Consider the following 26,899-nt stretch of genomic DNA (forward strand, 5'->3'; position numbering starts at 1 on the left):
TGGTTATGACCTACAGACAAGATCTCGGGTACAAGATCTATGTTGCTATCCTCACCTATGGTCATGATCTTTGGTTATGACCTAAAGGACAAGATCTCGGGTACAAGACCTATGTTGCTATCCTCACCTATGGTCATGATCTTTGGTTATGACCTACAGGACAAGATCACGGGTACAAGATCTACAACCCTATCCTCACCTATGGTCCTATGGTCATGATCTTTGGTTAGGACCTACAGGACAAGATCACAGGTACAAGATCTATGTTGCTATCCTCACCTATGGTCATGATCTTTGGGTTATGACCTACAGACAAGATCTCGGGTACAAGACCTATGTTGCTATCCTCACCTATGGTCATGATCTTTGGTTATGACCTACAGACAAGATCTCGGGTACAAGATTTATGTTGCTATCCTCACCTATGGTCATGATCTTTGGTTATGACCTAAAGGACAAGATCTCGGGTACAAGACCTAGATCTCGGGTACAAGATCTATGTTGCTATTCTCACCTATGGTCATGATCTTTGGTTATGACCTACAGACAAGATCTCGGGTACAAGATCTATGTTGCTATCCTCACCTATGGTCATGATCTTTGGTTATGACCTACAGACAAGATCTCGGGTACAAGATCTATGTTGCTATCCTCACCTATGGTCATGATCTTTGGTTATGACCTAAAGGACAAGATCTCGGGTACAAGACCTATGTTGCTATCCTCACCTATGGTCATGATCTTTGGTTATGACCTACAGGACAAGATCACGGGTACAAGATCTACAACCCTATCCTCACCTATGGTCCTATGGTCATGATCTTTGGTTAGGACCTACAGGACAAGATCACGGGTACAAGATCTATGTTGCTATCCTCACCTATGGTCATGATCTTTGGTTATGACCTAAAGGACAAGATCTCGGGTACAAGACCTATGTTGCTATCCTCACCTATGGTCATGATCTTTGGTTAGGACCTGAAGGAGAAGATCACGGGTACAAGATCTATGTTGCTATCCTCACCTATAGTCATGATCTTTGGGTTATGACCTAAAGGACAAGATCACGGGTACAAGACCTATGTTGCTATCCTCACCTATGGTCATGATCTTTGGTTAGGACCTACAGGATAAGATCACGGGTACAAAATCTATGTTGCTATCCTCATCTATGGTCATGATCTTTGGTTATGACCTACAGGACAAGATCACGGGTACAAGATCTACAACCCTATCCTCACCTATGGTCATGATCTTTGGTTAGGACCTACAGGACAAGATCACGGGTACAAGATCTATGTTGCTATCCTCACCTATGGTCATGATCTTTGGTTATGACCTACAGGACAAGATCACGGGTACAAGATCTACAACCCTATCCTCACCTATGGTCATGATCTTTGGTTATGACCTAAAGGACAAGATCTCGGGTACAAGATCTATGTTGCTATCCTCACCTATGGTCATGATCTTTGGTTATGACCTACAGGACTAGATCACGGGTACAAGATCTACAACCCTATCCTCACCTATGGTCATGATCTTTGGTTAGGACCTACAGGACAAGATCACGGGTACAAGATCTATGTTGCTATCCTCACCTATGGTCATGATCTTTGGTTATGACCTACAGGACAAGATCACGGGTACAAGATCTATGTTGCTATCCTCACCTATGGTCATGATCTTTGGTTATGACCTACAGGACAAGATCACGGGTACAAGATCTATGTTGCTATCCTCACCTATGGTCATGATCTTTGGTTATGACCTACAGGACAAGATCACGGGTACAAGATCTATGTTGCTATCCTCACCTATGGTCATGATCTTTGGTTATGACCTACAGGACAAGATCACGGGTACAAGATCTATGTTGCTATCCTCACCTATGGTCATGATCTTTGGTTATGACCTACAGGACAAGATCACGAGTACAAGATCTATGTTGCTATCCTCACCTATGGTCATGATCTTTGGTTAGGACCTGAAGGACAAGATCACGAGTACAAGATCTACAACCCTATCCTCACCTATGGTCATGATCTTTGGGTTATGACCTAAAGGACAAGATCTCGGGTACAAGACCTATGTTGCTATCCTCACCTATGGTCATGATCTTTGGTTATGACCTACAGGACAAAATCTCCCACCCTATCCTCACCTATGGTCATGATCTTTGGGTTCTGACCCAAAGGACAAGATCACGGGTAGGAGTTCTACATCCCTGTCCTCACCTATGGTCATGGTCTTTGGGTTCTGACCTAAAGGACTAGATCACGGGTACAAGATCTACCACCCTATCCTCCCCTATGGTCATGATCTTTGGGCTCTGACCTAAAGAACAAGATCACAGGTACAAGACCTACAACCCTATCCTCACCTATGGTCATGATCTTTGGTTAGGACCCGAAGGACAAGATCACGGGTACAAGATATACCACCCTATCCTCACCTATGGTCATGATCTTTGGTTATGACCTACAGGACAAGATCACGGGTACAAGATCTACAACCCTATCCTCACCTATGGTCATGATCTTTGGTTAGGACCTACAGGACAAGATCACGAGTACAAGACCTACAACCCTATCCTCACCTATTGTCATGATCTTTGGGTTATGACCTAAAGGACAAGATCTCCCACCCTATCCTCACCTATGGTCATGAACTTTGGGTTCTGACCTAAAGGACAAGATCATGGGTACAAGATCTACCACCCTATCCTCACCTATGGTCATGAACTTTGGGTTCTGACCTAAAGGACAAGATCACGGGTACAAGATCTACCACCCTATCCTCACCTATGGTCATGAACTTTGGGTTCTGACCTAAAGGACAAGATCACGAGTACAAGATCTACACCCCTATCCTCACCTATGGTCATGATCTTTGGGTTATGACATAAAGGACAAGATCACGAGTACAAGATCTACCACCCTATCCTCACCTATGGTCATGATCTTTGGGTTCTGACCTAAAGAACAAGATCACAGGTACAAGATCTATGTTGCTATCCTCACCTATGGTCATGATCTTTGGTTATGACCTACAGGACAAATCACGGGTACAAGATCTATGTTGCTATCCTCACCTATGGTCATGATCTTTGGGTTATGACCTAAAGGACAAGATCTCCCACCCTATCCTCACCTATGGTCATGAACTTTGGGTTCTGACCTAAAGGACAAGATCACCCACCCTATCCTCACCTATGGTCATGATCTTTGGTTATGACCTACAGGACAAGATCACGGGTACAAGATCTACAACCCTGTCCTCACCTATGGTCATGATCTTGGGTTATGACCTAAAGGACAAGATCTCGAGTACAAGACCTCCTGGCGATGGTAGAAAAGTTGCAGAGTCGGCCCTCGTGCTCACCTGTACCGGTGTCGGGGGTCTGGCAGCTTTCTCTGTAGCAGACGTCCTGCTGCACCTTGTAGGTCCTCCTGTACCTGCAGGGACAGGTGAGGGCGCTCTGACTGCTGCACTGGCTGACAGGTGTGACAGGTGACACTTACAGGTAGTGGCACACGCCGCCCTCCCACACGGGCACGCTCTTGGTCTCCGAGTAGAGGCGGGTGCACGGGTGGGGCACTCGCTGGCACGCTGCAAGACAAGAAGGACTTGAATGGGCTTTGGGTAAGCCAGCGAGGAAAAACCACTTGGTGTTGTTTTTAGGAAAGAAATCCAAGGATGGACGATCAAAGTAAAGAAAATATATTATTTGTTTAATTAAATATAATATGAAAATATTCATCTAAATGACCCGTATTACAACATTAATTAATTGTAATGATTAAACACATAAATATATTTATATTTAGTCATTAATAATAATAATAACTAGAAAATTCGATTTCCGCCATTGGCACGAACGAGACCTTTTGGACGGTATAACATATGTGGGGGCTTGTTGGCCGGTTTGAAAGTACAAACCCCGTTTCCATATGAGTTGGGAAATTGAGTTAGATGTAAATATAAACGGAATATAATGATTTGCAAATCCTTTTCAAGCCATATTCAGTTGAATGCACTACAAAGACAACATATTTCATGTTCAAACTCATAAACTTTATATATTTTTTTGCAAATAATAATTAACTTACAATTTCATGGCTGCAACACGTGCCAAAGTAGTTGGGAAAGGGCATGTTCACCACTGTGTTACATGGCCTTTCCTTTTAACAACACTCAGTAAAGGTTTGGGAACTGAGGAGACACATTTTTGAAGCTTCTCAGGTGGAATTCTTTCCCATTCTTGCTTGATGTACAGCTTAAGTTGTTCAACAGTCCGGGGGTCTCCCTTCTGCTATTTTAGGCTTCATAATGCGCCACACATTTTCAATGGGAGACCGGTCTGGACTACAGGCAGGCCAGTCTAGTACCCGCACTCTTTCCCTATGAAGCCACGTTGATGTAACACGTGGCTTGGCATTGTCTTGCTGAAATAAGCAGGGGCGTCCATGGTAACGTTGCTTGGATGGCAACATATGTTGCTCCAAAAGCTGTATGTACCTTTCAGCATTAATGGTGCCTTCACAGATGTGTAAGTTACCCATGTCTTGGCCACTAATACACCCCCATACCATCACACATGCTGGCTTTTCCACTTTGCGTCGATAACAGTCTGGATGGTTCGCTTCCCCTTTGGTCCGGATGACACAATGTCGAATATTTCCAAAAACAATGTGGACTCGTCAGACCACAGAACACTTTTCCACTTTGCATGAGTCCATCTTAGATGATCTCGCGCCCAGAGAAGCCGGCGGCGTTTCTGGGTGTTGTTGATAAATGGCTTTCGCTTTGCATAGTAGAGCTTTAACTTGCACTTACAGATGTAGCGACCAATAGTGTTGGGAATTGACGGATGCATATATCCACATTTATCCATAATTAAGAGTTACTTCTTTTATATGACTATAGTCATATTTTAAATAGCTAATGTTCCATCTTGTACTCTTTTCCTTTTTTGCATCGTCTCATGACAAAGTGCTTGCACTGTGGATGGCCTTGAAGTAGGAGGCAGAGAAGAGGAGTCCTCCCTGCTTCCCTTCTCGGGCCGACTTGAGATAACGGACACAATGGGCATCTGTGCGGGCGTGAGGGCGGGGGGAGAGATTGAGGAACAGAATGTTTTCGTGATGGTTTTTCAGACCGATCTGGACCGGGCTAAGGAACGCTTGGGTGCTGGGTTGGTCTCAGGTTTGTCCTCTAAGCTTTGAGAATAAACCACAAAATACCAACTACTGCCTGTTGATTGAATATAAACATCAGTTTATTGCCATAAAAAGAATCTGGGAGAGACTAGCAATTTGAATTCCCCATTGGAGGAATGCTGGTCGACGCAACAGTATCGAGTATCGAGTATCGATTGGAACCGGGACTAACTTTCCGATTGTCCCGGAATCGTTCAAAAGTTTAAATTTCGATTCCTAGTTTCGATACCCAGTCCGCCGACCGGAAAAAAAGAATAAGTTTGCCGACCGGAAGAAGAAGCCGCTGAACACCAACGAAGAAGCGCCCACCGCCGGAAGTGTTAGCATAGCCGAGCCTATGTAGCCGAGCGAGTCAGTCAAGCATGGATAGCGGGCGTCGGCGGTCGAAAGTGTGGCTTTATTTTACTAAAAAAAATGAAATATCGGTGTGACAGGACTGTTTCGTGCTTAGGAGGGTGCACGTCGAACATGATTAAGCACCTCCGAGTTCATGGAGTACAAATAAATGCGTGTCCCGTCTTCGACACGCTGCGCCGACCGTCCTCCGACGCCTCTTCCTCCGACGCCCAGCCTGGCACCTCGGTGACTGCACTGCAGTCCGAATCCGGTAAGTAAAACAATATACATGCAATAAATAATGTGTTTTGCGCCAACGTTGAGGCAGCTAACAAATTAGCCCGCCTATTTTTTCATAGACAATTTACAACCTGCTAGCCGGCTCCGCGATGTGCTCAGCGTACTCGGTTCACCGTAGCGGCAATGGGGAAGATGTCGGTGCCACAGACGGAAGAGTGCCACAGAAAGGTCACTGCACACATAGTCAAAAGACTGCATCCCTTTTCAGAAGTGGAATCTCCGACATTTAGGTTAGTTAAGCAATAACGTTAGAGCTAAGCTAATTGATACTGGGCTAAACCGTAACAGCAACATTACATGTTTGTTTATGTTTGCAGGGATATGGTGAAAGCTCTCAACCCAAAATACATACCACCTTCCAGGGACTACCTGTCAAACACATTGATGGGACAAGAAGAATCGGAACCGAGAATCGGCAGGAATCGGAATCGAAACAAAGAATCAGAATCGGAATTGTTCGAATTCAAACGATACCCAACCCTAGCGACCAACTGTATTTAGTGACAGTGGTTTTTCTGAAGTGTTCCTGAGCCCATGTGGTGATATCCTTTACACACTGATGTGGCTTGTTGATGCAGTACAGCCTGAGGGATGGAAGGTCACGGGCTTAGCTGCTTACGTGCAGTGATTTCTCCAGATTCTCTGAACCCTTTGATGATATTACGGAGCGTAGATGGTGAAATCCCTAAATTCCTTGCAATAGCTGTTTGAGAAAGGTTTTTCTTAAACCGTTCAACAATTTGCTCAGGCATTTGTTGACAAAGTGGTGACCCTCGCCCCCTCCTTGTTTGTGAATGACTGAGCATTTCATGGAATCTACTTTTATACCCAATCATGGCACCCACCTGTTCCCAATTTGCCTGCACACCTGTGGGATGTTCCAAATAAGTGTTTGATGAGCATTCCTCAACTTTATCAGTATTTATTGCCACCTTTCCCAACTTCTTTGTCACGTGTTGCTGCCATCAAATCCTAAAGTTAATGATTATTATCAGTTTGAACATCAAATATGTTGTCTTTGTAGCATATTCAACTGAATATGGGTTGAAAATGATTCACAAATCATTGTATTCCGTTTATATTTACATCTAACACAATTTCCCAACTCATATGGAAACGGGGTTTGTGTGAGCAATAATAATAAGGGCTGCATTGCCTGCTACAGCAGGCCCATAATAATAAGTCTGAGCTTCTCTGCTTAGACACGACTTGAGAAAAACAGTAGAAAATGCATGGAAATATTATTTGTCCTCTTCATCATTATGACTGTGTTGTGTATATATATATTATTATTAGGGATGTCCGATAATGGCTTTTTGCCGATATCCGATATTCCGATATTGTCCAACTCTTTAATTACTGATACCGATATCAACCGATACCGATATCAACCGATATATACAGTCGTGGAATTAACACATTATTATGCCTAATTTGGACAACCATGTATGGTGAAGATAAGGTACTTTAAAAAAAAAAAAAAATAATAAGATAACTAAATTAAAAACATTTTCTTGAATAAAAAAGAAAGTAAAACAATATAAAAACAGTTACATAGAAACTAGTAATTAATGAAAATTAGTAAAATTAACTGTTAAAGGTTAGTACTATTAGTGGACCAGCAGCACGCACAATCATGTGTGCTTACGGACTGTATCCCTTGCAGACTGTATTGATATATATTGATATATAATGTAGGAAGCAGAATATTGATAACAGAAATAAATGGGGGGAGGGAGGTTTTTTGGGTTGGTGCACTAATTGTAAGTGTATCTTGTGTTTTTTATGTTGATTTAATAAAAAAAAACAAAAAAAAACAAAAAAAAACGATACAGATAATAAAAAAACCGATACCGATAATTTCCGATATTACATTTTAACGCATTTATCGGCCGATAATATCGGCAGGCCGATATTATCGGACATCCCTAATTATTATGTTATTATAAAGTAGTAAGGGTGCACGCTGAGACTATTAACTACTTTGTGCATCTTTCTTCATGCAGCCTGCAGCCACGTTAGCGCGTAACAAAGAATGGCGAGCGCCGCCATAAAAGGACGTAAAAATAGCGCCGGTCTATTCGTGTTCACGCCCCCGAGCTTCAACCGTCAAGTCTTTGTTCTGGTTGGTTAGCCCACCCGTCATTTATGTAATTAGCAAACCTTGTCATGCTAACGCCGTCAATTTAGATGAGCGCGTGCTAACAAGCAATTGTTAGCGTCAACAAAAGCCCGACAGACTTTTAAAGAGCTTCTTAGCGGCTCCTGTTTAGATGCACGAGTGTGTTTGCAATCAAACATTTAGTGGCGCCTGGCTGAGGCCTGAAGTCAGACGGACATCGGCTGCTATGCTAACGCCCACTGGGGCGTCACAAGTTAGCAGGCAGGAGCTAAGTATGCTAACATTGGTCTATTGTCGCCTTAAAAACACTTCTACTATAGTTAGTCAAAGAAATATGTAGCTATCGCTAACATGTTAACACGTGGGAGCTAACGATGCTAACATTAGTCTTTTGTCACCTTAAAAAAACATGTATTGTAGAGAGCTGAAAAAAAACATGTAGTTAGCATTAACAAGTTAGCAGACTGCTAAGCACGCTAACATTGGTCTCTTGTCGCCAAAAACACTTTTACTGGAGTTAGCCAAAGAAAGATGTAGTTAGCATTAACAAGTTAGCAGACTGCTAAGTACGCTAACATCGGTCTCTTGTTGCCAAAAAACACTTTTACTACAGTTAGCCAAAGAAAGATGTAGTTAGCATTAACAAGTTAGCAGACTGCTAAGTAAGCTAACATTGGTGTCTTGTTGCCAAAAAACACTTTTACTAGTTAGCCAAAGAAAGATGTAGTTAGCATTAACAAGTTAGCAGACTGCTAAGCACGCTAACATTGGTCTCTTGTCGCCAAAAACACTTTTACTGTAGTTAGCCAAAGAAAGATGTAGTTAGCATTAAGAAGTTAGCAGACTGCTGAGTACGCTAACATCGGTCTCTTGTCGCCAAAAAACACTTTCACTACAGTTAGCCAAAGAAAGATGTAGTTAGCATTAACAAGTTAGCAGACTGCTGAGTACGCTAACATCGGTCTCTTGTCGCCAAAAAACACTTTTACTACAGTTAGCCAAAGAAAGATGTAGTTAGCATTAACAAGTTAGCAGACTGCTAAGTAAGCTAACATTGGTGTCTTGTTGCCAAAAAACACTTTTACTACAGTTAGCCAAAGAAAGATGTAGTTAGCATTAACAAGTTAGCAGACTGCTAAGTAAGCTAACATTGGTGTCTTGTTGCCAAAAAACACTTTTACTACAGTTAGCCAAAGAAAGATGTAGTTAGCATTAACAAGTTAGCAGACTGCTAAGTACGCTAACATCGGTCTCTTGTCGCCAAAAAACACTTTTACTACAGTTAGCCAAAGAAAGATGTAGTTAGCATTAACAAGTTAGCAGACTGCTAAGTAAGCTAACATTGGTGTCTTGTTGCCAAAAAACACTTTTACTACAGTTAGCCAAAGAAAGATGTAGTTAGCATTAACAAGTTAGCAGACTGCTAAGTATGCTAACATTGGTCTCTTGTCGCCAAAAGACACTCTTATTTTAGTTAACCAGAGGAAGATGTAGTTAGCATTAAGAAGTTAGCAGACTGCTAAGTACGCTAACATTGGTGTCTTGTTGCCAAAAACACTTTTACTGTAGTTAGCCAAAGAAAGATGTAGTTAGCATTAACAAGTTAGCAGACTGCTAAGTATGCTAACATTGGTCTCTTGTCGCCAAAAGACACTCTTATTTTAGTTAACCAGAGGAAGATGTAGTTAGCATTAAGAAGTTAGCAGACTGCTAAGTACGCTAACATTGGTGTCTTGTTGCCAAAAACACTTTTACTGTAGTTAGCCAAAGAAAGATGTAGTTAGCATTAACAAGTTAGCAGACTGCTAAGTATGCTAACATTGGTCTCTTGTCGCCAAAAGACACTCTTATTTTAGTTAACCAGAGGAAGATGTAGTTAGCATTAAGAAGTTAGCAGACTGCTAAGTACGCTAACATTGGTCTACTGTTGCCAAAAACACTTTTACTGTAGTTAGCCAAAGAAAGATGTAGCTGGCATTAACAGGTTAGCAGACTGCTAATACGCTAACATTGGTCTCTTTAAAAACACTTTTACTGTAGTTAGCCAAAGAAAGATGTTGCTACCGTTCCAAAATGAGCAGACAAGCGCGAAGAATGCTATTGTCGCTTTAAAAACACTTTTACTGTAGTTAGCTAAAGAAAGATGTTGCTAGGATTACCTAATTAGCAGACTGGAGCAAAGAATGCTAACATTGGTATATTGTCCCAATAAAATAGTTACTATTTTTTACAATAACAATAGCCAAAGAAAGACGTAGCTAGCATTCATTAGTTAGCAGAAATGAGCTAAGAATGGTTGGAATTGGTCTGTTGTCACTTTTACCGTAGTCAGCCAAATAAAGATGTAGGTAGCTATTATAAGTTAGCAGACAGGAGCAACGTACGCTAACATTAGTCTATTGTCACGTTAAAAACACTTTTATTGTACTTAGCCAAAGAAAGATGTTGCCACCGTTCTGAAGTTAGCAGACAAGTGCGAAGAATGCTATTGTCGCTTTAAAAACACTTTTACTGTAGTTAGCTAAAAAAAGATGTTTCTAGGATTGCCTAATTAGCAGACTGGAGCTAAGAATGCTAACATTGGTATATTGTCCCAATAAAATAGTTACTTTTTTTTTACAACAACAATAGCCAAAGAAAGACGTAGCTAGCATTCATTAGTTAGCAGAAATGAGCTAAGAATGGTTTTACCAAAGTTAGCCAAAGAAAGATGTAGGTAGCTATTATAAGTTAGCAGACAGGAGCTACGTATGCTAACATTAGTCTATTGTCACGTTAAAAACACTTTTATTGTAGTTAGCCAAAGAAAGATGTTGCCACCGTTCTGAAGTTAGCAGACAAGCGCGAAGAATGCTATTGTCGCTTTAAAAACACTTTTACTCTAGTTAGCTAAAAAAACATGTTTCTAGGATTGCCTAATTAGCAGACTGGAGCTAAGAATGCTAACATTGGTATATTGTCCCAATAAAATAGTTACTTTTTTTACAACAAAAATAGCCAAAGAAAGACGTAGCTAGCATTCATTAGTTAGCAGAAATGAGCTAAGAATGGTTGGAATTGGTCTGTTGTCACTTTTACCGTAGTCAGCCAAATAAAGATGTAGGTAGCTATTATAAGTTAGCAGACAGGAGCAACGTACGCTAACATTAGTCTATTGTCACGTTAAAAACACTTTTATTGTAGTTAGCCAAAGAAAGATGTTGCCACCGTTCTGAAGTTAGCAGACAAGCGCGAAGAATGCTATTGTCGCTTTAAAAACACTTTTACTGTAGTTAGCTAAAGAAAGATGTTTCTAGGATTGCCTAATTAGCAGACTGGAGCTAAGAATGCTAACATTGGTATATTGTCCCAATAAAATAGTTACTTTTTTTACAACAACAATAGCCAAAGAAAGACGTAGCTAGCATTCATTAGTTAGCAGAAATGAGCTAAGAATGGTTTTACCGAAGTTAGCCAAAGAAAGATGTAGGTAGATATTATAAGTTAGCAGACAGGAGCTACGTACGCTAACATTAGTCTATTGTCACGTTAAAAACACTTTTATTGTAGTTAGTCAAAAAAAGATGTAGTTAACATTCACAAGTTAGCAGATGTACGCTAACATGCTACGTATGCTAACATTGGTCGCTTTAAAAACCCTTTTACTGTAGTTAGCCAAAGAAAGATGTCGCTACCGTTCTGAAGTTAGCAGACAAGCACGAAGAACGCTATTGTCGCTTTAAGAACACTTTTACTGTAGTTAGCCAAAGAAAGATGTAGCTAGCGTTCACATGTTAGCATACAGAAGCTAGGAACGCTAAGATGGCGTGTGTGTGTGTGTGTGTGTAAACGTACACAGTTGACACTGTCTGCCTTTAAAGCCGGCGGTGCACTGACAGAGCAGCGAGTCGTTCCCGCATGTTCCGCCGTTTAGACACGGCCGACTGCGACAGTCCGGCGCCGACTCTGAAAGACAACAAAATACGCTCAACTCCCACCAAAACAAACCTTTGAAACGCTACGTTTGCCAGAGGGCGACGCTGCTGAGTAAAACTAACTATACAAATGGCTGGGACCATCAGGACCTACCAGGCTCGGGTCTGGAAGCCTCCTCTCGGACCTCCAGCGCCAGACTGACTTTGTTGCTGGTCTCCTCCATCCTCTCCAAGCGAACCAGCGGCTCGGGCTCTGGGAGGCAAAAACACTTCCTGTCAGGAGTCGGCTTTAGAAAAACCATTTCGCTGACCAGCAAAAAGCCCAGATGTGGTCCCAAGTCAGGACCGTGTGTTGCTTTTCATCTGCGGCATCGCACCTGTTGCCAGGTGACTGTTGCGTTTTTGACACTTCCCATATTCAGGCATGTGATTTGACCACAATGAAAAAGACTGAAAACATTTCCGGGGGTCAGCCAGGTCCAGCCAGGTCCCCCCACCAGTGCCCTAGTGGGGAGACAAGGGAAAAACGCCCCCCGAAGCTACTGGTTTTTCACCAATTTAACATGCTAAAATGAACAAAGACAACACCATTTGAAGAAAATATTTTAGTGTTTAAAGACATGAAAACATCATTAATAGAACATACATAACCCAATTATCCTAATGAATCACTGTATATCAGTGGTCCCCAACCTTTTTGTAGCTGCGGACCGGTCAACGCTTGAAAATTTGTCCCACGGACCGGTGAGGGGGGGTGTATTTAAAAAAAAAAAAAAAAATTTTTTTTTTTTTTTTTTTACATAAATAAATACAATCATGTGTGCTTACGGACTGTATCCCTGCAGGCTGTATTGATCTATATTGATATAGAATGTATATATTGTGTTTTTTATGTTGATTTCATAAAAAAATAAAAATAAAAATAAAAAATTTTTTTTTTTTTTTTTTTTAATTCTTGTGCGGCCCGGTACCAATCGGTCCAGTGGGGACCACTGCTGTATATGGTTCAGTCCCAACAGTATTTAGTCACTAATATTTACATCTTGTGTTCATTTCACATCCACAGGTGTCACATTGATCAGTGTTATTATCTACAGTTTATTTACAGTATTACCACATTACTTCAGTTCACTTCACACATTAGCTTTCTCGGAGAGCCCAACCCTAACATGAGCTTTCCTTGCAAATGTATTTAACAAAATACCAAATGTAAACATTTCATTCTTTTCGCCAAAATAGGATATAAATTTATGAAAATAATTAAACGTGTTTAGTATTGTTTACTCATATTTGAATATAGGAAATAATAATAATAACATTTTTTTTACCCCCGAGATTAAAAAAGACGGAATTCCGACTTTAGACGGAAAAATCACATGCCTGCATATTTAAAACTGTACTGTGTGCTTAGCTGTTGTGTAGCTGCCGGATCCTCCTTTGTAAATGAATAAAATAAATTGTGTTGATTAGAGCAGTGGTCCCCAACCTTTTTGTAGCTGCGGACCGGTCAACGCTTGAAAATGTGTCCCACGGACCGGTGGGGGGGGGTATTTAAAAAAAAAAAAAATTTTTTTTTTTTTTTTTTTACATAAATACAATCATGTGTGCTTACGGACTGTATCCCTGCAGACTGTATTGATCTATATTGATATATAATGTATATATTGTGTTTTTTATGTTGATTTCATTAAAAAAAAAAAAAAAAAAAAAATTTTTTTTTTTTAAATTTCTTGTGCGGTCCTGTACCAATCGGTCCGCGGACCGGTACCGGGCGGTTGGGGACCACTGGATTAGAGGACATTTGATGCTAACTCAGTCAACACTGCCCATATCGCACATTTGACATGCAATATCATGCGATACTTTGCTGATATCCCACCAACGGGCGATATCAAAGATAGGAAGGGGAAAGACTTAATATTTAGCAAGACGAGGTGCTCAACTCTTCCGATGTCGAAGGACTTTTCTTGGCAAGTGTGAGAACTTGGCGGTGATCTTCCTCCTCCTGTCTATGAGCTCTGTGTACCTGCAACATCAACACAACACTGCTCATTGGTTCATTCATTGGCTCATTCATTGGGGATGACGCACCTTGGCCCCTCCCTCGGTTCTGCTCCGCCCACCGGCTCCTGAGTGTCAGAGGGCCTTCGTCCCGTCCCGCCGGGTCGCTCTCTCCTTGCAGACCTGGCCTCCATGGGCACTGGGCCAGAGGAAACATCTTGTTCAGGGGGATGGCACAGTGAGGGGAGACATTGGCAGTGAGGGCCCCTGCAGGCCCCCAGGGGCCACTTGTGGCCCGCCGCTGTTTGGACTTGCTAGGGTTCAGGACATTGGGCACACAAAACTCATCAAAAACATTACAAATAAAACAAAAGAGCGCAAAAAAAGCACAAAGTCATAAAAAAAAAGGCTGAAGCACAGTTGGTGTTTTTGTCTTTTGACATAGATGACTAAAATATATAAAAATATTTACATTTTTTAGTATGCAGCCTTTGCTGAAAAAGTTTGGACACCCTCGGTCTACTGGAAAGATGCTGGTCAAAGATCCTCTATGTGACGAGACCACTGTGCTGTTTAATGGAAAGATGCCAGTCAAAGATCCTCTAAATGACGGGACCACTGTGCTGTTTAATGGAAAGATGCTGGTCAAAGATCCTCTATATGACAGGACCACTGTGCTGTTTAATGGAAAGATACTAGTCAGGATCACTGTGCTGTTTAATGGAAAGATGCTAGTCAAAGATCCTCTAAATGACAGGACCACTGTGCTGTTTAATGGAAAGATGCTAGTCAAAGATCCTCTATATGACAGGACCCCTGTGCTGTTTAATGGAAAGATGCTAGTCAAAGATCCTCTACATGACGGGACCACTGTACTGTTTAATGGAAAGATGCTGGTCAAAGATCCTCTATATGACAGGACCACTGTGCTGTTTAATGGAAAGATACTAGTCAGGATCACTGTGCTGTTTAATGGAAAGATGCTAGTCAAAGATCCTCTATATGACGGGACCCCTGTGCTGTTTAATGGAAAGATGCTAGTCAAAGATCCTCTAAATCAGGGGTGTCAAAGTCAAATGGACGGAGGGCCAAATAAAAAATTTAGCTACAAGCCGAGGGCCGGACTGTTCGAATGTTCATTGAAAAATTTTTAAATGACGCATATAGTCTAGTGAACCTAATTGAACCTACTGAAAACCTAACAAATATATTCCAATATGATCAGATAAATAAAGCAATATTTTCTTATGGCTCTGTCAGTAATCTTTAATTTTCAACAGACACAAAAGACAAATTTCCTTTATATAAAAATCCCCATAACATGAACATTAAATGAAAGAAACCGGTATTCAAGGCACCATCAGTAGCCTATATTTTCTATTTTAGCAAAAGTGGGCTAAATTTACTTCAAAGAAAAAAACAATAATAGCAATTTTCTATCATCCACTCAACTGAAATATTTTTAAAATATAATTAAATTGAAATACAATAAAATAAAGTGCAAAAATCTATAAATCAAAAACAACACTTTGTTTAAGGAGAAGTAACATGCAGTGAAAACAAATATTAAACTTTAACTTTTAAACTTGAATTGAGTAAAAACTCTAAATATGTGATTGCACAGTAATGTTCACATTAAACCCCCCTCCTCCCTCCGTGGGAGGGAGGCGAGTTGGGTGCCCGAAACCCCCCGCTGGTTTCGGCCCGCCCCTTGGCGCGCGTGGCACGGCGGGCTCCGCGACCCGACGGCTGGCCCTCGTGGCTTGACGGCGGGCGCGTCCCGACGGGCCGCGCGTAGGGGTCAAACGCAGAAGTCTCAGGGCCTCGTGGTGAGGGGGTGGCCTGCGGGTTTCGGCCCGCTTGACCCCCCCGCTCCGCTTGGCGCGCGCGGCACATGACGGGTTCCGCCACCGACGCTCGGGCTGCAGCCCGACGGTGGTGCGGGCCCGGCGGTGACGCGCGGTTTGGGGAAACAAAGCAGAAGTCTCAGGGCCTCGGGGCCGGGTTTCGGCCCGCCCCCTTGGCGCGCGTGGCACGGCGGGCTCCGCGACTGACGGCCGGGCTGCAGCCCTTCGGCCGGCAGGCGCGTCCCGGCGGGCCGCTCGCCCCCTTTCGGAACCTTGGACCGGCATCCGCTTGGTGCGTGTAAAAGATCTGCGGTCTGCGGGCCGGTTCTAATAATAAATCAAGATCATCCCAAGGGCCGTAAAAAACCTTCTCGCGGGCCGGATATGGCCCGCGGGCCTTGACTCTGACATATGTGCTCTAAATGACAGGACCACTGTGCTGTTTAATGGAAAGATGCTAGTCAAAGATCCTCTAAATGACAGGACCCCTGTGCTGTTTAATGGAAAGATGCTAGTCAAAGATCCTCTAAATGACAGGACCACTGTGCTGTTTAATGGAAAGATGCTAGTCAAAGATCCTCTATATGACAGGACCCCTGTGCTGTTTAATGGAAAGATGATAGTCAAAGATCCTCTATATGACAGGACCCCTGTGCTGTTTAATGGAAAGATGATAGTCAAAGATCCTCTATATGACAGGACCACTGTGCTGTTTAATGGAAAGATGCTAGTCAAAGATCCTCTATATGACGGGACCCCTGTGCTGTTTAATGGAAAGATACTAGTCAAAGATCCTCTATATGACAGGACCCCTGTGCTGTTTAATGGAAAGATGCTGGTAAAAGATCCTCTATCTGACGGGACCACTGTGCTGTTTAATGGAAAGATGCTAGTCAAAGATCCTCTACATGACAGGACCCCTGTGCTGTTTAATGGAAAGATGCTAGTCAAAGATCCTCTATATGACGGGACCCCTGTGCTGTTTAATGGAAAGATGCTAGTCAAAGATCCTCTATCTGACGGGACCACTGTGCTGTTTAATGGAAAGATGCTAGTCAAAGATCCTCTATGTGATGAGACCACTGTGCTGTTTAATGGAAAGATGCTAGTCAAAGATCCTCTATATGACGGGACCCCTGTGCTGTTTAATAGAAAGATGCCAGTCAAAGATCCTTTATATGTCGGGACCCCCGTGCTGTTTAATGGAAAGATGCTAGTCAAAGATCCTCTATCTGACGGGACCACTGTGCTGTTTAATGGAAAGATGCTAGTCAAAGATCCTCTATGTGATGAGACCACTGTGCTGTTTAATGGAAAGATGCTAGTCAAAGATCCTCTATATGACGGGACCCCTGTGCTGTTTAATAGAAAGATGCCAGTCAAAGATCCTTTATATGTCGGGACCCCCGTGCTGTTTAATGGAAAGATGCCAGTCAAAGATCCTCTAAATGACGGGACCACTGTGCTGTTTAATGAAAAGATGCCAGTCAAAGATCCTCTAGTCTCCAGCATGTGACAGGAGCCAAAGATCCACTATGTTATGTTTAAGGCAAAGATGCTTGTCAAAGATTCTCTATGTGACAGGAGCACTGTGACATTTAAGACAAAGTCACTAATCAAAGATCCTCTATGTGACAGGAGCACTGTGACATTTAAGACAAAGTCACTAATAAAAGATCCTCTATGAGACAGGAGCCCGGTGACATTCAAGACAGAGTCACTAATCAAAGATCCTCTATGTGACAGAAGCCCTGTGCAGTTAAAGCCAAAGACACTCGTCAAAGACCCTCTATGAGACAGGAGCACAGTTATGTTTAAGGCAAAGATGCTCGTCAAAGATCCTCTATGTGACAGGAGCACTGTGACACTTAAGACTGTGTCACTAATCAAAGATCCTCTATGGGACAGGAGCCTGGTGACATTTAAGACAAAGTCACTAATCAAAGATCCTCTATGTGACAGAAGCCCTGTGCAGTTAAAGCCAAATACACTCGTCAAAGATCCTCTATGTGACAGGAGCACAGTTATGTTTAAGGCAAAGATGCTTGTCAAAGATCCTCTATGTGACAGGAGCACTGTGACACTTAAGACAAAGTCACTAATCAAAGATCCTCTATGGGACAGGAGCCTGGTGACATTTAAGACAAAGTCACTAATCAAAGATCCTCTATGTGACAGAAGCCCTGTGCAGTTAAAGCCAAAGACACTCGTCAAAGATCCTCTATGTGACAGGAGCACAGTTATGTTTAAGGCAAAGATGCTTGTCAAAGATCCTCTATGTGACAGGAGCACTGTGACACTTAAGACAAAGTCACTAATCAAAGATCCTCTATGGGACAGGAGCCCGGTGACATTTAAGACAACATCACTAAGCAAAGATCCTCTATGTGACAGGAGCCCTGTGCAGTTAAAGCCAAAGACACTCGTCAAAGATCCTCTACGACACAGGAGCACTGTGCAGTTAAAGGCAAAGACGCTAATCAAAGATCCTCTATGTGACATTTAGGACAAAGTTGTTAACCAAAGATCCTCTATGTGACAGAGTGCTGTGCCGTCTAAGGCAAAGACACTAATCAAAGATCCTCTATGTGACATTTAAGACAAAGTTGTTAATCAAAGATCCTCTATGTGACAGAGTGCTGTGCCGTCTAAGGCAAAGACACTGATCAAAGATCCTCTATGTGACATTTAAGACAAAGTTGTTAATCAGAGATCCTCTATGTGACAGAGTGCTGTGCCGTTTAATGCAAAGACACTAATTAAAGATCCTCTATGTGACATTTAAGACAAAGTTTTTAATCAAAGATCCTCTATGTGACAGAGTGCTGTGCCATTTAATGCAAAGACACTAATCAAAGATCCTCTATGTGACAGGAGCGCCTTGTTGTGTAAGAATCTGCAAGAAAGATGCTGGTCAAAGATCCTCTCAACCACCATATGTGACAGGAGCACTCACTACTAATGCATCTACTCCAGACAATAGTCAAAGATCCTCTGAGTTAGAGGAGCACTCACTACTAATGCATCTACTCCAGACAATAGTCAAAGATCCTCTGAGTGAGAGGAGCACTCACTACTAATGCATCTACTCCAGACAATAGTCAAAGATCCTCTGAGTTAGAGGAGCACTCACTACTAATGCATCTACTCCAGACAATAGTCAAAGATCCTCTGAGTTAGAGGAGCACTCACTACTAATGCATCTACTCCAGACAATAGTCAAAGATCCTCTGAGTGAGAGGAGCACTCACTACTAATGCATCTACTCCAGACAATAGTCAAAGATCCTCTGAGTTAGAGGAGCACTCACTACTAATGCATCTACTCCAGACAATAGTCAAAGATCCTCTGAGTGAGAGGAGCACTCACTACTAATGCATCTACTCCAGACAATAGTCAAAGATCCTCTGAGTTAGAGGAGCACTCACTACTAATGCATCTACTCCAGACAATAGTCAAAGATCCTCTGAGTGAGAGGAGCACTCACTACTAATGCATCTACTCCAGACAATAGTCAAAGATCCTCTGAGTGAGAGGAGCACTCACTACTAATGCAACTACTCCAGACAATAGTCAAAGATCCTCTGAGTTAGAGGAGCACTCACTACTAATGCATCTACTCCAGACAATAGTCAAAGATCCTCTGAGTTAGAGTGGCACTCACTACTAATGCATCTACTCCAGACAATAGTCAAAGATCCTCTGAGTGAGAGGAGCACTCACTACTAATGCATCTACTCCAGACAATAGTCAAAGATCCTCTGAGTTAGAGGAGCACTCACTACTAATGCATCTACTCCAGACAATAGTCAAAGATCCTCTGAGTTAGAGGAGCACTCACTACTAATGCATCTACTCCAGACAATAGTCAAAGATCCTCTGAGTGAGAGGAGCACTCACTACTAATGCATCTACTCCAGACAATAGTCAAAGATCCTCTGAGTGAGAGGAGCACTCACTACTAATGCATCTACTCCAGACAATAGTCAAAGATCCTCTGAGTGAGAGGAGCACTCACTACTAATGCATCTACTCCAGACAATAGTCAAAGATCCTCTGAGTGAGAGGAGCACTCACTACTAATGCATCTACTCCAGACAATAGTCAAAGATCCTCTGAGTGAGAGGAGCACTCACTACTAATGCAACTACTCCAGACAATAGTCAAAGATCCTCTGAGTGAGATGAGCACTCACTACTAATGCATCTACTCCAGACAATAGTCAAAGATCCTCTGAGTGAGAGGAGCACTCACTACTAATGCATCTACTCCAGACAATAGTCAAAGATCCTCTGAGTGAGATGAGCACTCACTAACAAGAAGGAGTGTCCTGTTCAGACAAAAGTATTGGGATAGAAACACTGGTGTCAGGAGGATGTTGGAGTGGCAGGTCAAAGGTCGCTTGTGCGGCACCTTTGACCTGCCACTCCTCATGTGTTTAATGAGTGTCCTCCACACTCACAGGTGGTGAAGTCCAGGTGCTGAGGCTTGCTGTGGACCTGCTCCTGTCCCGTGGTCTTGACGGCGGTGAGGGCCAGGCGGTAGTGCTGACCCGGGGTCAGCTCGCGCAGGGTGTAGGACCCCAGCAGGCCGCCGGGCAGGAAGCGGCTCCTGGTGGTCAGACCCCGGGTCACGTTGACCACAAAGCCGTCTGGCAGGTGCCCCGGGTCTGGACTCCACGTGACCTGAGCCCAGTTGGTGGTCACCTGGGACAGGGAGAGGTTCTGTGGGGGGAGGGGCCCTGAGGGGACATGTTAATAGGTCGTCATGGAAACAACACCTTTGAAGCAGGAAATGATCGTAATGTGAACCCTTTAGTTTATATTTGTCATTCACAAGTTTACAAAAGTAACATACTTGTTTGGATGTTTACAAAAGTAACATACTTGTTTGGATGTTTACAAAAGTAACATACTTGTTTGGATGTTTACAAAAGTACCATACTTGTTTGGATGTTTACAAAAGTAACATACTTGTTTGGATGTTTACAAAAGTACCATACTTGTTTGGATGTTTACAAAAGTACCATACTTGTTTGGATGTTTACAAAAGTACCATACTTGTTTGGATGTTTACAAAAGTAACATACTTGTTTAAATGTTTACAAAAGTAACATACTTGTTTACATTTTTACAAAAGTAACATACTTGTTTACATTTTTACAAAAGTAACATACTTGTTTGGATGTTTACAAAAGTAACATACTTGTTCACACAAGTAGATGTTTACAAAAGTAACATACATGTTTAGACGTTTACAAAAGTAACATACTTATTTAGATGTTTACACAAGTAACATACTTGTTTAGATGTTTACAAAAGTAACATACTTGTTTACAAAAGTAACATACCGGTTTAGATGTTTACAAAAGTAACATACTTGTTTAGATGTTTACAAAAGCAACATACTCGTTTAAATGTTTAAGAAAGTAACATGCTTGTTTACAAAAGTAACATACATGTTTGGATGTCTACAAAAGTAACATACTTGTTTACAAAAGTAGAGGTTTACAAAAATAACATATGTGTTTAGATGTTTACAAAAGTAACATACTTATTCAGATGTTTATACAAGTAACATACTTGTTTAGATGTTTACAAAAGTTACATACTTGTTTACAAAAGTAACATACCGGTTTAGATGTTTACAAAAGTAACATACTTGTTTAGATGTTTACAAAAGTAACATACTTGTTTAGATGTTTACAAAAGTAACATACTTGTTTAGATGTTTACAAAAGTAACATATTTGTTTACAAAAGTAACATACTTGTTTAGATGTTTACAAAAGTAACATACCGGTTTACAGTAGATGTTTACAAAAGTAACATACTTGTTTAGATGGTTACAAAAGTAACATACCGGTTTAGATGTTTACAAAAGTAACATACATGTTTAGATGTTTACAAAAGTAACATATTTGTTTACAAAAGTAACATACTTGTTTAGATGTTTACAAAAGTAACATATTTGTTTACAAAAGTAACATACTTGTTTAGATGTTTACAAAAGTAACATATTTGTTTACAAAAGTAACATACTTGTTTAGATGTTTACAAAAGTAACATACCGGTTTACAGTAGATGTTTACAAAAGTAACACACTTGTTTAGATGGTTACAAAAGTAACATACCGGTTTAGATGTTTACAAAAGTAACATACATGTTTAGATGGTTACAAAAGTAACATACTTGTTTAGATGTTTACAAAAGTAACATACCGGTTTAGATGTTTACAAAAGTAACATACTTGTTTAGATGTTTACAAAAGTAACATACTTGTTTAGATGTTTACAAAAGTAACATACCGGTTTAGATGTTTACAAAAGTAACATACTTGTTTAGATGTTTACAAAAGTAACATATTTGTTTACAAAAGTGACATACTTGTTTAGATGTTTACAAAAGTAACATACTTGTTTAGACAAAAATAACATACTTGTTTAGACACAAGTAACATACTTGTTTACATGTTTACAAAAGTAACATATTTGTTTACAAAAGTGACATACTTGTTTAGATGTTTACAAAAGTAACATACTTGTTTACATGATTACAAAAGTAACATATTTGTTTACAAAAGTAACATACTTGTTTAGATGTTTACAAAGGTAACATACTTGTTTAGAAAAAAGTAACATACTTGTTTAGACACAGGTAACATACTTGTTTACATGTTTACAAAAGTAACGTATTTGTTTACAAAAGTGACATACTTGTTTAGATGTTTACAAAAGTAACATATTTGTTTAGACAAAAGTAACATACTTGTTTAGATGTTTACAAAAGTAACATACTTGTTTAGACAAAAGTAACATACTTGTTTACATGTATACAAAAGTAACATATTTGTTTACAAAAGTGACATACTTGTTTAGATGTTTACAAAAGTAACATATTTGTTTACAAAAGTGACATACTTGTTTAGATGTTTACAAAAGTAACATACTTGTTTACATGATTACAAAAGTAACATATTTGTTTACAAAAGTGACATACTTGTTTAGATGTTTACAAAAGTAACATACTTGTTTAGAAAAAGTAACATACTTGTTTAGACACAAGTAACATACTTGTTTACATGTTTACACAAGTAACGTATTTGTTTACAAAAGTGACATACTTGTTTAGAAAAAAGTAACATCATTGTTAAGACACAAGTAACATACTTGTTTACATGTTTACAAAAGTAACGTATTTGTTTACAAAAGTGACATACTTGTTTAGATGTTTACAAAAGTAACATATTTGTTTAGACAAAAGTAACATACTTGTTTGGACAAAAGTAACATACTTGTTTGGACAAAAGTAACATACTTGTTTACATGTTTACAAAAGTACCATAATTGTTTAAATGTTTACAAAAGTAACATACTTGTTTAAATGTTTACAAATACTTGTTTACATGTTTACAAAAGTAACATACTTGTCCAGAAGTGCAGAGGCCCTGCAGGGTGACTGGTGGAGGGGAAGTCATCAAGTCCACTTTGAGTCAACACGTCCACTGAGTACATGTGAGCAGGAAGCAAAGAACTGCAGGGAGATCAACACAGGACTCAAACATCGCCCTCTGGTGGCCAAACTAAACATTACTCAAAATATTATTTTTGACATACTGCAGCACATCCATCTATCTTCTACCATCTGCACACTAAAGGAAATACACATGGCTGGATGAATGGATATACAGATGGATGGATGGATGATGCTGACCTGAAGGTGTAGTCGGTGGTGGTGGAGTTGAGCAGAGCAGAGTGGTGCTGAGAGCCATCAGAGAGTGACAGGGTGAGGAGGGTCCTGCTGTGTCGAGTGCTCTTCACCATCCATCGCACTCTCACCTGAGAGGACGACACGTTCACCACCTGCAGAAGCTCCGCCCGCCGAGGCCCTTTGGTGGTGGTGGTGGTGGTGGTGGTTGTTGTTGTTGTGGCAGAAACACACACACATACATAGACAATATTGTTGTGTGTTTGTCATGACAGTCACAACAATATTTCATCCCCTCACTTCTGAAAGTAGAGTTCACCATTAAAGTTGTCTTTTCATCATTCAGGCTTCACTACACATCCTAAAAACTCTGCCATCACGGTCATCACGTTTTTCTTTAGTCAATATGCTAACCTCGCATGACGTTAAAATGTTGTGTTAGCATGCAGCTAGCATAGCTGGCGTTACTAACCTCGCATGATGTTAAAATGTAGTGTTAGCATGTAGCTAACATAGCTAGTGTTGTTAACCTCGCATGATGTTAAAATGTTGTGTTAGCATGTAGCTAACATACATACTGTTAACCTAGCATGATGTTAAAATGTAGTGTTAGCATGTAGCTAACATACCTACTGTTGTTAACCTTGCATGATGTTAAAATGTTGTGTTAGCATGTAGCTAACATACCTACTGTTGTTAACCTAGCATGATGTTAAAATGTAGTGTTAGCATGTAAAACTTAGCTAGTGTTTCTAACCTAGAATGTTAAAATGTAGTGTTAGCATGTAGCTAACATAGCTACTGTTGTTAACCTAGGATGACGTTAAAATGTAGTGTTAGCATGCAGCTAGCATAGCTGGCGTTACTAACCTCGCATAATGTTAAAATGTAGTGTTAGCATGTAGCTAACATAGCTAGTGTTGTTAACCTAGCATGATGTTAAAATGTTGTGTTAGCATGTAGCTAACATACATACTGTTGTTAACCTAGCATGATGTTAAAATGTAGTGTTAGCATGTAAAACTTAGCTAGTGTTTCTAACCTAGAATGTTAAAATGTAGTGTTAGCGTGTAGCTAACATAGCTACTGTTGTTAACCTAGGATGACGTTAAAATGAAGTGTTAGCATGTAGCTAGCATAGCTGGTGTTGTTAACCTCGCATGATGTTAAAATGTTGTGTTAGCATGTAGCTAACATAGCTAGTGCTGCTAACCTAGTATGATGTTAAAATATAGTGTTAGCATGTAGCTAGCAATTGCTGGTGTTGCTAACCTAGTATGATGTTAAAATGTAGTGTTAGCGTGTAGCTAACATAGCTAGTGTTGTTAACCTCGCATGACGTTAAAATGTAGTGTTAGCATGCAGCTAACATAGCTACTGTTGTTAACCTAGCATGATGTTAAAATGTAGTGTTAGCATGTAGCTAGCATAGCTACTGTTGTTAACCTCGCATGATGTTAAAATGTAGTGTTAGCATGTAGCTAGCATAGCTGGTGTTGCTAACCTCGCATGATGTTAAAATGTTGTTTTAGCATGTAACTAACATAGCTGGTGTTGCTAACTTAGCATGATGTTAAAATATAGTGTTAGCATGTAGCTAACATAGCTAGTGTTTCTAACAGAGTATGTGAAAATGTAGTGTTCGCATGTAACTAACATAGCTGGTGTTGCTAACTTAGCATGATGTTAAAATGTAGTGTTAGCATGTAGCTAGCATAGCTAGTGTTGCTAACCTTGCATGATGTTAAAATGTTGTGTTAGCATGTAGCTAACATAGCTAGTACTGCTAACCTAGTATGGTGTTAAAATGTAGTGTTAGCATGTAGCTAAAGTAGCTAGTGTTTATAGCCTAGAATGTTAAAATGTAGTGTTAGCATGTAACTAACATAGCTGGTGTTGCTAACCTAGCATGATGTTAAAATTTAGTGCTAGCATAGCTAGTGTTGCCAACTCCTTAGTGTTATGTGCAAGTATTACATTGGACAAGTGCACAGTACACAGTACAGCGTGTTATAAAGTAGCACTCACGAGTGCGTATGAGTGCGGTGGCGGGCTGGCTGAAGTCGTCGCTGTTGGTGTTGCGTTTGATGGAGTAGGTGGAGATGTTGTAGAGCAGGCCTGGCAGCAGACCTCGCAGGACGTGAGACGACTGGTACCTGTCCAGGAAGTCCACCTTGCGATTGCTGCGGCCCTGAGGCGCGTGCGTGACCACGAAGCCGCTGAGCGGGCTGGGCGAGGCCTCGGGCGCGTCCCAGCGCAGCTCCACCTCCTTCTCCTCGACGCGCTGCACGTGGAGGCCAGAAGGGGGCAGCAGATCTGCAAAGAGGCAGCTTTTAAAGACATACATTCCAAATACGACAGAATTACAGAAATATTCGCAGAGGGTTTTATTGTTTTTTTTGGCAAAATAATTTTTCTGGTTGCCAATCATTGTTGTTGTTGCCAATCATGTATTTTGGTCTCAAAATAATTTTTTGGGTTATAAAATAATTTTTTGGTCGCAAATCATTTTTGTGGTTGCAAATCATTAATTTGGTTGCATAATAACTATTGTGGTTGCAAAATCTTTTTTGGGGTTGCCAAATAATTGTTGTGGTTGCCAATCATTTTTTGGGTTGCAAAATAGTTTTTGTGGTTGCAAATCATTTTTCTGGCTGTCAATCACTGTTATGGTTGCAAAATCATTTTTTTGGTTGCAAATCATTTTTTGGGTTGCACATTAATTTTTGTGGATGCCAATCATTTGTTTTGGTTGCAAAATAATTGTTGTGGTTGCAAATCATTTTTGTGGTTGTAAAATCATTTTTTGATTGCAAATCATTTGTGTGGTTGCAAAATATTTTTTTGGGTTGCAAAAACATTTTTGAGTTTGCAAAATAATTTTTTGGGTTGCAAATTGATTTTTGTGGTTGTCAATAATTTTTGGGGTTCAAAAATCATATTTGTGGTTGCCAAACATTTTTATGGTGGCCAAACATTTTTATGGTTGCAAAATTGTTGGTTAGGTTGAAAACATTTTTTTTGGGTTGCACAATCATTTTTGTGGTTGCAAATCATTTTTCTGGCTGCCATTTATTTTTTGGGTTGCAAATCATTTTTGAGTTTGCAAAATAATTGTTTGGGTTGCAAATTCATTTTTGTGGTTGCCAATAATTTTTGACGTTGCAAAACCACATTTGTGGTTGCCAATCATTTTTTGTGTTGCAAAATAATTTTCATCCATCCATCCATTTTATACCGCTTGTCCCTCTCGGCGTTGCGTGGGGTGCTGGAGCCTATATCAGCTGCATTTTTTGTGTTGTAAAACAATTTTTTGGTTGCAAATAATTTTTTGGTTGCAAATCATTTTTGCGGTTGAAAATAATTTTTTGTGTTGTAAAATAATTTTTTGGTTTCAAATAATTTTTGTGGTTGCAAAATATTTTTTTGGGTTGCAAATTGATTTTTGTGGT

General features: G+C 40.6%; 1 protein-coding gene across 1 annotated transcript in view; it reads right to left on the reverse strand.

Annotated features, from left to right (window-relative positions):
- The window catches only part of sned1 (sushi, nidogen and EGF-like domains 1), a 127,099-nt gene that overhangs the window by 6,796 nt on the left and 93,404 nt on the right, over positions 1–26,899 (reverse strand). The window contains 10 exon segments of the mRNA XM_062038678.1: positions 3,385–3,458; positions 3,525–3,612; positions 11,815–11,925; positions 12,049–12,147; positions 13,838–13,920; positions 13,986–14,094; positions 20,205–20,483; positions 23,167–23,273; positions 23,454–23,628; positions 25,476–25,763. Of these exon segments, the coding sequence (XP_061894662.1) occupies positions 3,385–3,458; positions 3,525–3,612; positions 11,815–11,925; positions 12,049–12,147; positions 13,838–13,920; positions 13,986–14,094; positions 20,205–20,483; positions 23,167–23,273; positions 23,454–23,628; positions 25,476–25,763 (1,413 nt within the window).

Source organism: Entelurus aequoreus, linkage group LG27 (genome assembly GCF_033978785.1).
Source record: "Entelurus aequoreus isolate RoL-2023_Sb linkage group LG27, RoL_Eaeq_v1.1, whole genome shotgun sequence".
Taxonomy (NCBI): Eukaryota; Metazoa; Chordata; class Actinopteri; order Syngnathiformes; family Syngnathidae; genus Entelurus; species Entelurus aequoreus.